This window comes from Ochotona curzoniae, unplaced genomic scaffold, assembly GCF_017591425.1.
Source record: "Ochotona curzoniae isolate NIBS_2020 unplaced genomic scaffold, NIBS_Ocur_1.0 scaffold_4683, whole genome shotgun sequence".
Classification (NCBI taxonomy): Eukaryota; Metazoa; Chordata; class Mammalia; order Lagomorpha; family Ochotonidae; genus Ochotona; species Ochotona curzoniae.
This window is the reverse complement of record NW_024467121.1, coordinates 27,578,198-27,593,059: the sequence shown is the minus strand read 5'-3', so window position 1 is coordinate 27,593,059 and position 14,862 is coordinate 27,578,198. Positions and strand designations below refer to the sequence as shown.

Sequence of the window (14,862 nt, the reverse complement as noted above, 5' to 3'; positions counted from 1 at the left end):
TGTTTTTATATTTGTTGTCTTTCTTTAAAAATATGTTCTCGCGATCCTACTCTTTGTGATGTGGTGTGAATGAATGACTGTTAGAGTGTGTGTTCTCATCCCCCTGTGGCATTCCTGTCTTGAACACACTGTGGCTTTATGGCTGCACTTACTGGTACACAGGAAATCAGTGACTGAGCGAAAGATGACCAGAAGTGGATTTCTCAATGTGCTCTTCCAGTTGCCTACCAAGTATTGGCATTTCTACAGGGTTTTTCTTAACTTCTTTGAAAATATCACAAACTATAATTCTTTTAAAAATTTTTCAGTATTCATACTGAATTCAAGGAGCGTTAAGAGAGAGCAAAAATTTATTTTTCAAACAGATAGAATTAAAATTCTGGCCTTAACATTACAAACTTAAAAGGAATTCCTTTAAAGGAATAACCAAAAAGTGATGACATTTTTGAACAGCACTTGATACAAGACCACTTTTCATGGAAAACTAAATTAAAGCACATTTTTTTCAGGTAGGATTATTCAAGAATTGGAGTCAGAAGATCTTTTTCATAATGCATGTTTTTCATGAATCTTGTGGAGATTCCTCAGATATTTCCTGGGAATGGATTTCAAAATTATTTAGCATCAAAATAAACATCTTTTTAATTTAATTTTATAGAAACACTTGGCAGTACCCTCTATGTTAATGCAGCTGTCTAGATTAAAATGCATACTTTCTCATTATATACTGTTACCTAATCAAGAAGTCTATTATAAGAACATTATCAGTAATGTTTCCCAGAACTATACAGACTTTCCTTTGGCCAAGTATTTTTTTTTTTTAAGAATTTGCTTAAGAGGACATTCTTTCCTTTTAGATTCCATAAAAAGTTAATAAAAGCTTGTACCTACCTGGGAAAAGGCCATTCCTGTTGGAAAATGGAAAAGAATGAAAAACTGAGATTTATATTTAATGTCATTGAGGCCCAAATAACATTGAAGGTAGCACTAGTAAAAATAATCTGCTAAATCTAATGTTTCTTCATTTAGAAACCATGTCTTAATTGGCCTAAGTCTAAATTATACCGTGTGCACAAATTAATAACCATTGAGAGTAGTTTTGATCCCATTGTAGAGCTAAGGAACAAGAGACAGAATTGTTACTTGGCTTGCCCAGGGCTCATGCTTAATTGACAGGGCGAAGATGGAAATACAAGCATCGTGCCTCTCATGTTTAATTCAGAGAAGCCGTGATCCAAAATTTTTCCCCCTGATATTCTCAAAATTTTCAGGATTTTATTTTTTGTCCAGAATTGCAGCTAGTTATTTTTTGTCATTTACTGTACCTTGCTTTATCTAGAATGTCAGCCTATTGTCATGTAGTTCGTGTTGAAGTCTCAAAATTTGTTGAATTTTTCTTGGTTATTCCCTTTGTGATATCAAGATGCCACTAGCAACTATATATTTTTGAAGATTTGTATATAAAATTTTCAGACTATTTATGACATTCTTATTCTGTTGCCTTTAGTATAATTTAACCTTGACCTGTCATTACTAAATTTCCCCCCCTATTTTTGTAAGTTTGGCCCTCTCATTTAAATTAAAAGCAAAAAAAAGTCTTCAGCAAATATGTTTGGTGGATTTGTGATGTGCTCATTGTTGTCCTTTTTTGTGTATTTTATATTCACGTGTTTGTTTAGTTGAATAGTGAAGTTCAAAAGGAACACCTTTATATGAATATTTAAAATTTCATCCCATCCTTAGATTTTAATTTTTATCAGAATCATTTAATTGCATTATAAAAATCATTATAAATTTGAAAATGCAGTTTTCCTTATCTCAGATTTTCTGAAATATAGCAGGAGACACTGTATTTTATTTTTGTTTATTGTATGGTGGTCTTACATTTTACAGGTAATGTGAAAATTTGAAGTTGATCTGATTTCTTAGAAATGTTTTGATTTTTAAAACCTATACCAAAATATTAACTACCAAATTTACATTTGTGGGTGATAATACGTTGCACTAATGTCCTTATGAATATATTTATGGTAACCTCATCAAATTTCTGTGAAATTAAAGTAATAAGGATTCATTGTGTAACACATTAAATGAAGGAATAAAATTTATATTTAAGAATTAGATACTCTAATTTTTCTTTTTATTTATTTTTACCACTTAGTATTGATATTGTCTGTCTCTCACCAATAGTTTTCACAATATTTTCAAAAATGTAGTTTAGTATTCTGCTCACATTGTTTGGCCATTGCTGTGAGTAAACCTCTTCTGTGATGTTGGCTAATGACATCTAATGACATGCAAAGAGCTTTCTTAACATATGTGCATTACATTTTGAAGCACTCATTTAAAATGAAGTGGTTGCTATGTTCTGGTGGTGTCTTAGGTACTGGAGATGATTCAGAGATTTAGTATTGTATAGATAAAGCTTGAAAGCAGGTAACATCACAACAAAGTTCTCTTTGCATATCTCTAATATGTTCCAGTAAGAGGGAAAGGTTTAAGACATGGCAAAGGGCAGTGACTAACCTGTTGGGGTTGTTGGAAGTTGATTAGATTATTATGAGAGACCCCAAAAGACATGTACTCCTCTTTCAAGGATTTTGCCCCCACTCTTTTTCCTCCAAGGTCAAGGAGAGCCATTTAAGTAATTTTATGTATCGTGTTAAATGCCTTACCTGGAATAAAGTTTGTAACATTAATGTTAAGGGCTATGCTTCAAGTGGAATGCACTATCATATAGGTAACAAATTACTCATTGCTGATTAATGCTGCTCTCCTACAGATTGAGACATAAAATTATGAATGTAACCAGTACTGATTCATTTGTGGTAGTGGGAAGCTCTGAGATGATACAGGACATACTGATAAACTTCAGGGAATTCTTGAGGGTATAATATTCTTGATTGTAGTTAAACCAATTCATCTTTTTATTTGGAAGAGTATTATAATTGGATTGGTAATTTTGAAAAGTAATTGAAGGAGCACTGATTAAGAGATGGAATGGGAAATGGGAAGATGGAAGACTCAGCTAGGACAATGGGAAGTTTGATGGGAAGGCAGGAAGTTCTGTTAGGACACTGATGGATTAAATGGAGGAAGGACCATAAGGATTTCAACAGAGAAATGTGAGTTGAGAGGCAGAGGCTCAAACTACAAAAAAAAAATAATCTGCAAATCACATTTAAAAGCTAGATTTTTCCCCCTGAATACTGTATTTAAGTAATGGAAAGCACTGTAGTTCTGTTATCCCTGGTACATGCTTCATGTATTCACATAGCGCTCATTTTGATAAGTTGGGATCTGAGAATAGGAGGGCGTGTAAGGATGGAGGTTAATTAAACCAAGGATGGTGAATTGAATTTCTATGTCACACATCTAGAAATAGTTTTCCTTAAATCCTAAAGTTCATGAAAGCAAGTATGAATTTAAAAAAAGGTATTTTCATAATTGTTAAAGATTTTATTAGATACTTATGTTAATTTTATGAAGTTTAGAAAGGTCTGTGACACTGGCATTTCCTGTTTTACTGTGTGTTTCTTCCATTCGACTGCAAACTTCTCCCATTGGAGACTGGGCACTTCATATGCACCTTGAAGAATGCAAACATTTAATTAATTTTTGCTGAAGTTTGTCCAAGTCAGTCTTTAATTAGTTAATATCTATATGATAATCATTGGTTAATTTGCTTTTTATTTACTGATCCACACAAATGGGATTATATTTGATAATTTATAAGATTATTAAAAAGCCGAAATGAAATCCTGAGATAATATTGTTGACATAATACTTTGCACATTATAATCATTAATTACGTTTTGTCAAATTTTTATGCAATTGAGCGTTGATAATGAGTTACTAACATGTAATAAAATACTTGCTAGTTAAACATATCTTCACCATTATTTCTTCATTTTTTTGCCATTATGGAAAATAGTGTCTCATAAGGATCAGCAGAGTGATTTTTTTCTCTGTGAATTGATACTTTTGAATTACATTGAGTAACAGATGATAGGGACTCATTTGATTTGGCTCATGTTATGTTTCAGACTAGTCCCACTTTTATATTAAATTATGAGTATAATACATGACCTTGTAACAGTGGAGATATTAGTTTTGTGGAGTCTATCCTGTGTTAGTTATTTTACATACAGGCTAGTTATTGCTTTAAATTATCCCATTAATTTTTTTGTGTTAATCACTATTGGAAATTATTAATAATTATGAACAATTACACCAAAATTCATCTGGAAAATAGGCTAAGAATTTTGAGGGATGTCCATGAATATTTCACAATTTCACTAGACAGACAAACACCCAGGCACTCACACACCACACACAGACACATGAGGCTGTCTTATTTAAGCACATACATTTGTAAATTTTTAATTAATTGGATAAACTAATTGTGAATAACATGGTGGCTGTTAAAATGTGTTAACTTTATTAACTCTTTAAAATACAATTACTTAGGCCCAACATGGTAGCCGAAAGACCTTTCCTTGCACCTGTGGGAATCAAATATGGGCACCAGTTCTAATCTTGACAGCCCAGCTCACTATACAGCTCCCTGCTTGTGGCCTGGAAAAGCAGTCAAGGCCAGTCCAAAGCCTTGGGACCTCAAAGAAGTTTCTGGCTCCTGGCTTTGGATTAGCTCAGCTTCAGTTGTTGCAGCCACTTGGTTGGAGAGTGTATCATCAGATGGATGACCTTCCTCTCTGTCTCTTCTCTCTGCGTATCTGACTTTCCAACAAAAATAAAATAAATCTTAAAAAGTCTTAATATACAATTACCCTCTTACCTTTAGCTTAAATAAATAACTTATTCCTAGTGTTATTTTGAAGTGAAAATGTCAAATTTTGAAATCACATTGATCCCCTAGAATTAAGGTGGCCTTCAGAAAATCCAGATATAAATACATCTAAATAAATATAAATGCAGTTATTTAGCATTCATTAGCTAGTCTTATTGTTTATATCCCTATTAAAAAGTCCCTTATTAAAAAAATGCCCTTCACTATAATTACATTGAATCCTCATGCAGTCATTACAAGTAATATCTGAAGAATGCAAGAGCACTTTCAACTATCTGTAACTTCATTTCATTATTAATCTTAGTTTCCATCATACAGTGAAATTTCTTTTGCATATATCACAGTCCAGACTGTGATCCTGTGCCTTTTGCAGACATAAAGCCATCATCCATCTCTGTTACTGTTTCACTTAACTTGCAGCATGGGAAATGGCAGCATTTTAATTTGATAGTAATGTGTTCATTAAGCAGCAGCACCCAGGTTGTGCTTGGCATCACCTGGTAGCAAATGGAAACCCAGCCAGCCTCCCACTGTCTCCTGTCCAGCTCTCTGTTCTGCTGTGTGCAGTGTGTCTTTACCTAAGTGACATTATTTGTATGTTCTTGGGTTTATAGTCAAGAAATTCTGTGCATGCCAACAACCAGTAAAAAAATTTTGTTATAAATCATGTGCTTTGTGCAGAACATTTTTTTAGGTGCACAGCTAGATTGCATATTTATTTCAGTGTCAACATTTTTGATTGCCTTCCAGCAAAAACTACTTAGTGCACCTTGGATATGTGAGCATTGACTGTGTATACATGATTTATTGATTTGGTTTTCTGTAAAACAAAGATATTTTAGATTGACTCATAGTGAACAAAATCAATAAATACCAGCAAGTCATATTTTCATATAAATATTTTTAAAAGCTCTTCTGATTAAAGTGACTAATGACAATGACATTTAGTGGCATCAATGAAGAATTTATTAGCCTAAGCTGTGCTCCCTTTCTTACCTATCTTGTCTTGAGCTTTATCACCAAGAAATGGATTTATCAACCATTTATGGAGACAATGTGCACCTGCCACATCTGATTTGTATATTTGGTGACTTTAGTTGCATCACCAACTATCATATCTTGTGGGCTAACAGGGAAATGAGTGAAATGATTTGATGTACTTTTTTTAATGTTTATATTAGTTTTCAAAATGGTTTTGCTTCCTAACCCTACCATTATATGAAGCCTGTCACTTTGAAAGTCACAGACTGCGGACTGGTAAGTCCATCAGCTCTCTATCACTATGAACGTTCATATTTTAAGTTCAACACATGTTCATCATATAGTTTTCATTCTTGGCCCAAGTACTTCCAGTCTGTGAAAAAGTTTTAAATTTACATAAGTACATTCATTCACTAGTCAATTTTTTTTTTTGTCATTTTCCCTGCTAAACAAGATTAGCTAATGGAGCAGACACTCGTAATGTTCACATTTTCTTTTCACTGACACTTCATGCTTTTAAAACCAAGTTTCATTTGTGTGGTGCCGTTACGTGTTTGTTTCTTTCCTTGTGTTTTTGCTTTCAAAGTGACTTGTGATTCAGTAAAAATACAATTAAGCATCATTGCTGCTGTGTAGTTTTAGATTTTGATGATGCAGGGTGACTTCTGGACTAAGGAATGTCCCCTTTTCACCTTTTTGCTTTTGATCAGAGTCAGTTCTCACAGCAGGAGCTGCCAGTCTTTGTTTTGATTTGTTACTTGGAGTGAAGACTTTTCTAGAGATCCCTTTCTTCTGAAAGTAATGTTCCAGTCACTCTTGTCTCTGTTTTTTTTTTTCTATAGACAAGCTCGTGAAAATTAATTAAAATTAATTGCTAAGTATTTTCTAGTGACTTCGTTTTCACAAAAATCATTCCGTTATTTAAGTATAATAAAAAAAATCACAGTCCTGTTTTCTGGATACATTAAATACTTTCCATAGAATAATGTAATCATACTTCCACGGACAAAGCCAGTCTAACTTTACCATTTGTAAGAGCAACAGAGATCATATAAATTATATGATCTTCAAAAGCAGGAGATAAAAAGACAAAGTTTAAACCTCCAGGTTGTCTTGTAAAATGTTGCCAAGCCCATGCTGCTACTGTTAACAGAGAAAAATATCAGTTTTAAGGTTTAAATGTTCTTTTCTTACAAAGAAAATATATATCTATCTGCCAAGCGCATGATCTAACAAGCTTCAGATAGAAAAATGGCTATGACTTGTGACTGGGGTTTATAACAGTGCTAGACCAACATGCAAGTTGTTTGCAGGTGGGAGTCAAGGCAGGGCACAGGCCAAAGTTGTTGGTGTTAGTTCATCCCTTTGGACTTCCCACAGGCGAAAAGGTTCTGCAGGACGATGAGTTCACCTGTGACCTCTTCCGATTTTTGCAACTACTTTGTGAGGGACACAACTCAGGTTTGTGTTGAGCGTTTTTGATCAATTTTAACAAAGCTTTATTAGTTCCCATTATGCTCTTGAATCCACCAATAGTTCTTGAGTATTAATCTCTATGACTTGAGCACTGTGATATTCTCTGTATTGCTTTGCTGCTTTCATAGTCCTTGAATAGACATTTCATTAATACCTAACAATTGTGTTTATGCTAGAGGCAATAGGTGGTAGGAAACAGAAGATACAAATAAATAGCTTTCTATGGTTGTTTTGTCTTCTGTACTGCATTTCTGCCTTAGTAATATGTTAGTGAATTATTTATTACAATCAATTTCCATGAGCCTTTTATATTTCTTGCTCTTTACCAAACTGGTGGGCCTGTAAGGGCAGAAACTGCATTTAATTTTATTTTTGTTTCTCTGGTGCTTCCCTCCGGAGAATTATTATTATTGAGGATTTATTATTGCTATTGAGGAATAAATAAGTATTGAGTAAGCAATTTCATTACTGTACCCTCAAGGGTTGAAATCCTTTTAATTTATTCACATGCCAAAACTCTAGATAGTTTGAAAAAGTGAAATAAGTATTAGCTACATTGCAGGTAAGAATTCATTTTTGTTCAATTGCTGTAGTAGGTATGTCACCTATTTTTAATGAAAAGTATGCACTACTTTATATTAAAACTAAAAGGTAAAACACTGCCTTTAGCCTTAATGATATTATTGTAGACTAAGTCATCATTTGCTTGCATATTTAACTGCATAATATCACATTTTAAACTTTTAGATGGTCTTTAATAACTTTTTGTTATCTTCTGTAGATTTTCAAAATTATCTGAGAACTCAGACTGGTAATAATACAACTGTCAACATTATCATCTCTACTGTAGATTACCTACTGCGAGTTCAGGTGTGTTGCCTTACATATTAATAAGAAAAATTGGGCTAATGTGATAGAGTTGTTAAATGGACATGTTTTAGAATGCTGTCTCTGACTTCAGTCCCATTACCCTACGTTGTGCTTTATTTGTTCCTATAAATTGAGATGTTCTTCCTTTATCTTTTAGCTTGATGCTATTTTTGATTCAGTTTCATTTTGTAAAACATTTTTATATTCTGTTCCTAGAGCTGATAGATAAATTCTGGAAACTTATTTGAGATATCTTTAAGAATAAGCAAGAAAGGCTTTTCAGTGGTTACTGTACATTAAATATGATAACTCAAAGTTGCGTTTTTTTCAACTCTTCTAATATTTGCACTAATTTTAATATCCAGCTTAATACTTTAGATTAAAAATCTGCCTGATATCACAGACATATTTGACATCTCAAACTGAATAATGAGAATTTTATTAAATTTTTATGTTTTCCACTTTCTTAATAGAGGAACCAGACAATGTTATAGAAACTAAAAATTCAAACTTTCTCATTGTTTTTCTCAATTTGTGAGTATATAAAAACACATTTTAACTTAAAGCTTCTAAATCTAGCAGCATTGCTGAGAATTTTTATGGGTTTTGTCATGTCTTAAAGCAGAAATGTTTACATTCTGAGCTAAATCATATTATGTATTTAACAACTAGAGCTCATACACACAGTATAAGTCACTTTTGAGATATCTTGTTCTTGAAGAAGAGTCTTATTTTTGACATTTGTTATAATAGTTATTTGTAAATTATGCAGTTAATTTTCTCAGGGACAGCTACAAGAGCAAGGAGCACCTTTGCAGTGTCGCTGAAGAAATAGTGGTTTTGTTGGAATAAAGGATCTGTGACCTCCCCCGCCCCACAATACTGTCTGATGATTTGTGTAATTTTCTGTGTTCCACCTAATGCATAAATTGACATTAATTAATGAATTCTGTTTTTAAAGGTCAAGTGATTAGAGACAAAATGATTTTTAAGTTGAAAATGTTGCTTTTTGTCTTCTCTGGTGGTTATTTATGTCTGTGGAGAAGTTTGCCATATTGTATTTTTAAGAGCATAAATTTTAGCATGGGATTATCTTCAGAGATATTTTTGCTTACTTCTGTATTTGTTATTTAAGTTACTCTTATTGTTTATAGTCCAAGACTGGTAAGCTCAATGATAACTTTGTAATATATATCTGTTTCCCAGGAATCAATTAGTGATTTCTATTGGTATTACTCTGGGAAAGATGTTATTGATGAACAAGGGCAACGGAATTTCTCCAAAGCTATCCAGGTGGCAAAACAAGTCTTTAACACTCTTACTGAGTATATTCAGGTATGTGTGTTTAAGCATTTCTATGTTTGAAGAAATGTAAATAAGAATAAACTTGTTGGCATTGAATAGCATGTCAAGTATCCAAATTGTAACTTTTACGACCCCTTTTGTAGCTTCTCTGCCGTTGACCATTATCAAACATTGCATTTCATACGGATTTATGCACAATGAAATTGTTGTAGCATTTGGTCAAATGAGATATTCATGACTCTTTAGACGTCTAAACCTTGATGTTGTATGTTCAGCTTCTGGTAGATTAGTAAACAGTTAATATATCTTAAGAAAGAGTTGAGTCAAGGGAGGGAGAGAAGGTGGGACATAAAACCACTGTTTAATTAGGTCAAAGTGAGGGAAGTTTCATAGAAATGTAATAAGAGAACTGTGCTCAGATACCTAATGTGTGTTTGTGTGTGTGCCTTGTGTGTGTGTGTGTGTGTGTGTGTGTGTGTGTGTGTGTGTGTGTGTGTGTGCGCTTGTGTTTGTGTGTGTATACTAGGTGAAGTTAAATGCCATGGGGAATATATTCTCCACCCTGTCTTATATTAATTTGTTTCATTTTTTTAGGCTCAATTTCAGATAATAACCTCAGGTTTTTAAAAGATTTTTGTAAGATCTCATCTTTACCTCCATATCCAGCAGAACTTTCCTATTTCCTAACAACTTAATCAGTAATTTTTTCTACTCTTTCTACTTGTTGTACCCTGTGCAAAGGATACAGCAAGTGAAGACTTAGAGTTTCATTATTATTAGAGCAGATGTAATCTTGTGGGGAGGGGGAATAAAAAGGAAAGTTAAGTAATTGAGGCAGATGATATCCCCGGAGCCTATATAGTGATAGGTATTAGACTTGAATGTCTCATGGTCAAGGGAAGCTAATAAAGTGTAAGCGCCACAGAGACAGGTGGAATGACTGCTCAGGACTCATTCTCTTCTCTTTAAACAGCCCCTAGGAAATATCTCCCCTTTAATGTTATTTTGTTTCTTGTTGGAAGAAAATAACTTTATTTCAGCATTTTATATTGAAAAGTTACATTTGATAATTCTAATACATTTTCTTTAAAATCAAAACTGAAAAACTAAGTCAAATTACTATATTCTTGGACTCATAATTCCATAAGTGATGATTCATAGCTTCAACCATGGGGAGAGTAGCAGGACCCGTGGTCTGACAATGATGTGCATGTGTCAGAACTGGGCCTTCTCTATGGCTTTTGGCCGAGCAGTGCACATCATACACAGAAGCAAGTAGAGAATATGGCAAACCATTTGAGCCTGCAGAGTACACCTGGTACCATAGCAGAGGAAGGAAGGCATAACAAATTAGTCAACTACCCCAGTGAAGCATGATAGCAAGTTTCTGGGCAAACGGAGACTCAGAGGTGGATTGTATCAGCCAATGGACTTTGGAAGGATATTCACATCATTGAATCTGTGAGATCAACAGCATTTCAGAACTATTGAAACCACTTGAGCAGAGCCCTTGGAATATTGAGTTACCAAGGAATATTGGTTGGGAGGCTGGGTGTGGCTTCTCCATCTATCTCTTCCTTTTCCCCAGATACAGAAAGAAGGAAAAGAAACTGTGGAAACAATGGTCTCACCTACTTTCCTTGATCTAGGACCCTTCCCACTCTAACCAACTATGCAACATCAAAAATAAAATTAAAAAAAAAAAGATCCTGCGGATCGGTTGTCCCATGGAGTAATATTACCCTTTCAAACCACTTTTTGAGTGATAAGATTGGGAAGAACGTTGGTGGGTAGGGTTGGGAGGCAGTGGTGGCTCCTTTCTGAGTAGACCATAAGGAACATACATGGTTTCTATGTCAACCAGGTTCCATCACACTTGGTATGAACAGACCTTATTAGAACCAGCTTCAAGAGACAGAAGTCAAGCTGTCTTAATGATTTTCCTGAAGCCCCTTGTCTCATTGCTAACCACTGCGTTAGGGCTAGAAGAAAGAGAGAGTAAATGGAAAGTTCTCTCCAAAGTTTCTTCTTCATCTTCAACCTCATTGCATCCTAAGGGTGAAAAGATCTATTTTTATTCACACTTTTTGCAATTCTGAGTCTAGCACTTGGCTTTTGCAATCAAGGTAAACTTGGAACTTAGCAGAGTTCTTTAGCTTTAGAATTTCATACAAACCCAAGATGAAACAGCTCCATTTCATCATCTTGCCACTATGTTTAATATGGCCATTTCTTCCAATCACTTCTTAAAAAAAATAACATCTGGAATGTTTTGATATGTTTTCTTTTTTAAATTTTCTGTGAGTCTTTTGGCTAAAGGAATGAATGATTCTGAAGTGAGGGACTATACATACTGTGTTTGTTGCAACATAAAATGTCCACAATTTATTTTTACATTTAATGTGATTTTGTTTACAGAGTTTGTTCTTTGAGGAGAAAAATAAAGTCTTCTCCATAAAGAAATTCTTCAGCACACACTGTCTAGTGGCAAGTAAAGATCACTAGAGATGTGTAAGCTAAGCAAGCAAAGTTAAGCTTCTTAAAACAAAACTTGCTTGTGTTAATATTTTAATGGTTTTATTTCAGCATTGTCCTATACATGAACCAGGCATCACTGAACTGCTGGTGGTTCAGCCTTGCATTGAGAGAGCATGGAAAGTGAACATTTTAAGGAATTCCTGGAGGCAAGACAAAGGAAAAACAAAATGTTTAAGTTGAAATTTGCTAATTAATTAGGAATTGTGTTTTTTTAAAATTGATTTTATTTACATAAAGTGAAAAAAATTTCACTTATTTCACAATACAGATTTAGGGGCATAGTGACACTTCCCACTCTACCTTCCTCCTACCTACATTCCCTGACCTAGTTGTCAGTTTCTGATTGAGAAGTTCTCCAGTTGTAAATTGCTTGTCAATTTCTGATTGGGGACACTTAAATTTACACTGGGGGCCCAGTGTGGTAGCATAGTAGCTGAAGTCCTTGCCTCGAATGTGCAAAGATCCCATATGGGTGCCAGTTCTAATCCTGGGAGCCCTGCTTCCCATCCAGCTCCCTGCTTTGAGGATGGCCCAAAGGCTTGGGATCCTGCACCAAAGTGGGAGACCTGGCAAGAAGCTCCTGTCTTTGTATCAGCTCAGCTGTTCTGGCCTTTGCAGCCACTTGGGGGAGTGAATCAATGGAAGCAAGATCTTCTCTGTCTCTTTCCTCCTCTTTGTATATCTGACTTTCCAGTAAAAATAAACAGATCTTTAAAAAAATTTACGTTTAGGTGGTTCTTGGTTTAATTTTATAGTACTCAAAACACCAGAATTATTTTAACTGACCTCCCAATATATGATTTTACCAGGTGCCATTAGGTTTGGATTTCAGAATGATTACATTAATGATCAAGTATTAATCTTGAACAAATATCAGTACAAGCACTGATCCTACCTGTTAAAAATGCACATTTGTTATGTTGGAATACCTGAGTTTGAGACTCAACTGTGGCTCTTAACTCCAGCTCCTGCTCATATGGCCCTGAGAGACAATGGTAATAGCTGAAGTATTTGGGTGTCTGCTACTCATATGTTCCCTGGCTCATGGCTTTAATCCAACCCACCCCAAGCTGTGGTGGGCATTTGGAAACTGAACCAGCGGAGAGGTGTACCTTCTCTCTATCCTATCAAGTAAATATTTAAAAATTAGTGTTTATACTATAAGTAAATAACTATACAATTAAGAGCATGTGGAAAAGGATTGTGGTCTATTGCATTATCTAGGTTACTATTCAAAATAAGGAATTTTTACCACTCATCCTAAATATATTTTTACACTTTTCTTTTTTCAGCACAAGGTAGTGACTACAAATTGATTTAACAGCCAGATACCTGGACCTATCCTTTTTGTCTACATGAAAGTAATTAGAATCACACAAAATATGAGATTGTTCACTGTTGTGTATGTTACTATTGTATTCAGAAGTGGAAGATAAAAATCTTTGAAAATGCTTTCTGAGCTCTAGTAAATGTTCTAAGAACACGTGCAACTCTTATGGGACATTTTCATTACTTTATATTTATATTTCATTTTGGATTATTTTCAGATAACATGCTGGCTCTAACATATGGAAACACTAATTTGTTGTGTTTATGATTGTTTTGCTAGAATTTTTTTTTTCTCTTGTGCCCCAGGGTCCTTGTACTGGCAATCAGCAGAGTTTGGCACACAGCAGGCTATGGGATGCAGTGGTGGGTTTTCTTCATGTGTTTGCCCACATGCAGATGAAGCTGTCACAGGTAAATGAGCTTTCTGCCACTGCTGTCCTAACCAACAAACTTGATACTGAAATCACCAACAAATTAAAGATGCTTTCTTAAATTTGGGCACAGCCTTTGGTTTGTTTTGTTCTACTTTGATAGTAATATTTAATTTAGACATTTGTATAAGCTGAGAATAGAGGCTCCTATTCAAGTTTGAGAAGACAGAATATTAAGGAGTTGAATAAGGGAGAATAAGGGAGAAAGAAAACAGTGGATCCTGGTACACATTGTACATGACACAGTCCTTGTATGCGCACTTCCTTGTACTGTTCACTGGCACGTTCTTCCCTGTTATGGATGATTGCAAATGGATCTGTAGCCGATTAAGATTCTCTTGTTAAAGAGAGACAGTTCTTATAAGATTATCAATATACATCTTTTACCAGTACATGGCACTCTAGGTGGTTTAACTTCATCAAAGTTAAACAGTGAGTAATAGCTATCAAGAAAAGCAAATAAGGGATCAGTAGATTTTCCATCATTTTAATGTTAGCTTGGAGGTGCCTATTGAAATGTCATTTTATTTTCTCACTTCTACATGCATTTGATTTGTGACTAAATGATGCACGAATAGAAAAAGCTTTCAGTAAAAATTGAGTGAATGTATCCCTTTGATGTGCTGAATTTCAGTGGTGTATTTGAGATCTGACATGGCTATCAGGGCATAAGAATTAGAGCAGATGAGTTTTAATGTGCTTAGGCCAGCAATTTTAGAAGTTGGGGGTCTGTCCTTCCCCAGAGACTGGGCAGCAGCGACCCACCCCTCAAGTGTATATGCAACAGGAACCTTGTGATCATCCTTTAATTTTGCTAGCGAAGAACTTTAAATGGAACCAGGGTCATCCCAGGGGATATATTCCTGAACAGTTGGAGCTGTGTTTGTCCCGTTCTTAGAAGTCGAGATTAAAGCCTGCTCTGGAGTGCTCAGAGGATCCATAATGGAGATAGACTATGGAGAGAATGTGTGTCATTATCTGGTTCTTGGTGACATCAGCCAAATATGGACATCTCTTGATTCTCCACTAATGACATTTAAAAATCATGTTGAAATTTATCTTCACTTGTTGGAAGGGAGAGTTTTGGAGAGAGAATCTTCCAGCTCTTGGTTTATTCCCTAA

The 14,862-nt window shown here is 34.7% G+C and overlaps 1 protein-coding gene across 1 annotated transcript in view; it reads left to right on the top strand.

Annotated features, from left to right (window-relative positions):
* Window positions 1-14,862, top strand: part of RYR2 (ryanodine receptor 2) — a 603,900-nt gene that overhangs the window by 539,528 nt on the left and 49,510 nt on the right. The window contains exons 85-88 of the mRNA XM_040967818.1: window positions 7,172-7,252; window positions 8,049-8,137; window positions 9,344-9,472; window positions 13,616-13,720. Coding sequence (XP_040823752.1) covers window positions 7,172-7,252; window positions 8,049-8,137; window positions 9,344-9,472; window positions 13,616-13,720 — 404 coding nt within the window. The remainder of the gene's footprint in view (window positions 1-7,171; window positions 7,253-8,048; window positions 8,138-9,343; window positions 9,473-13,615; window positions 13,721-14,862) is intronic.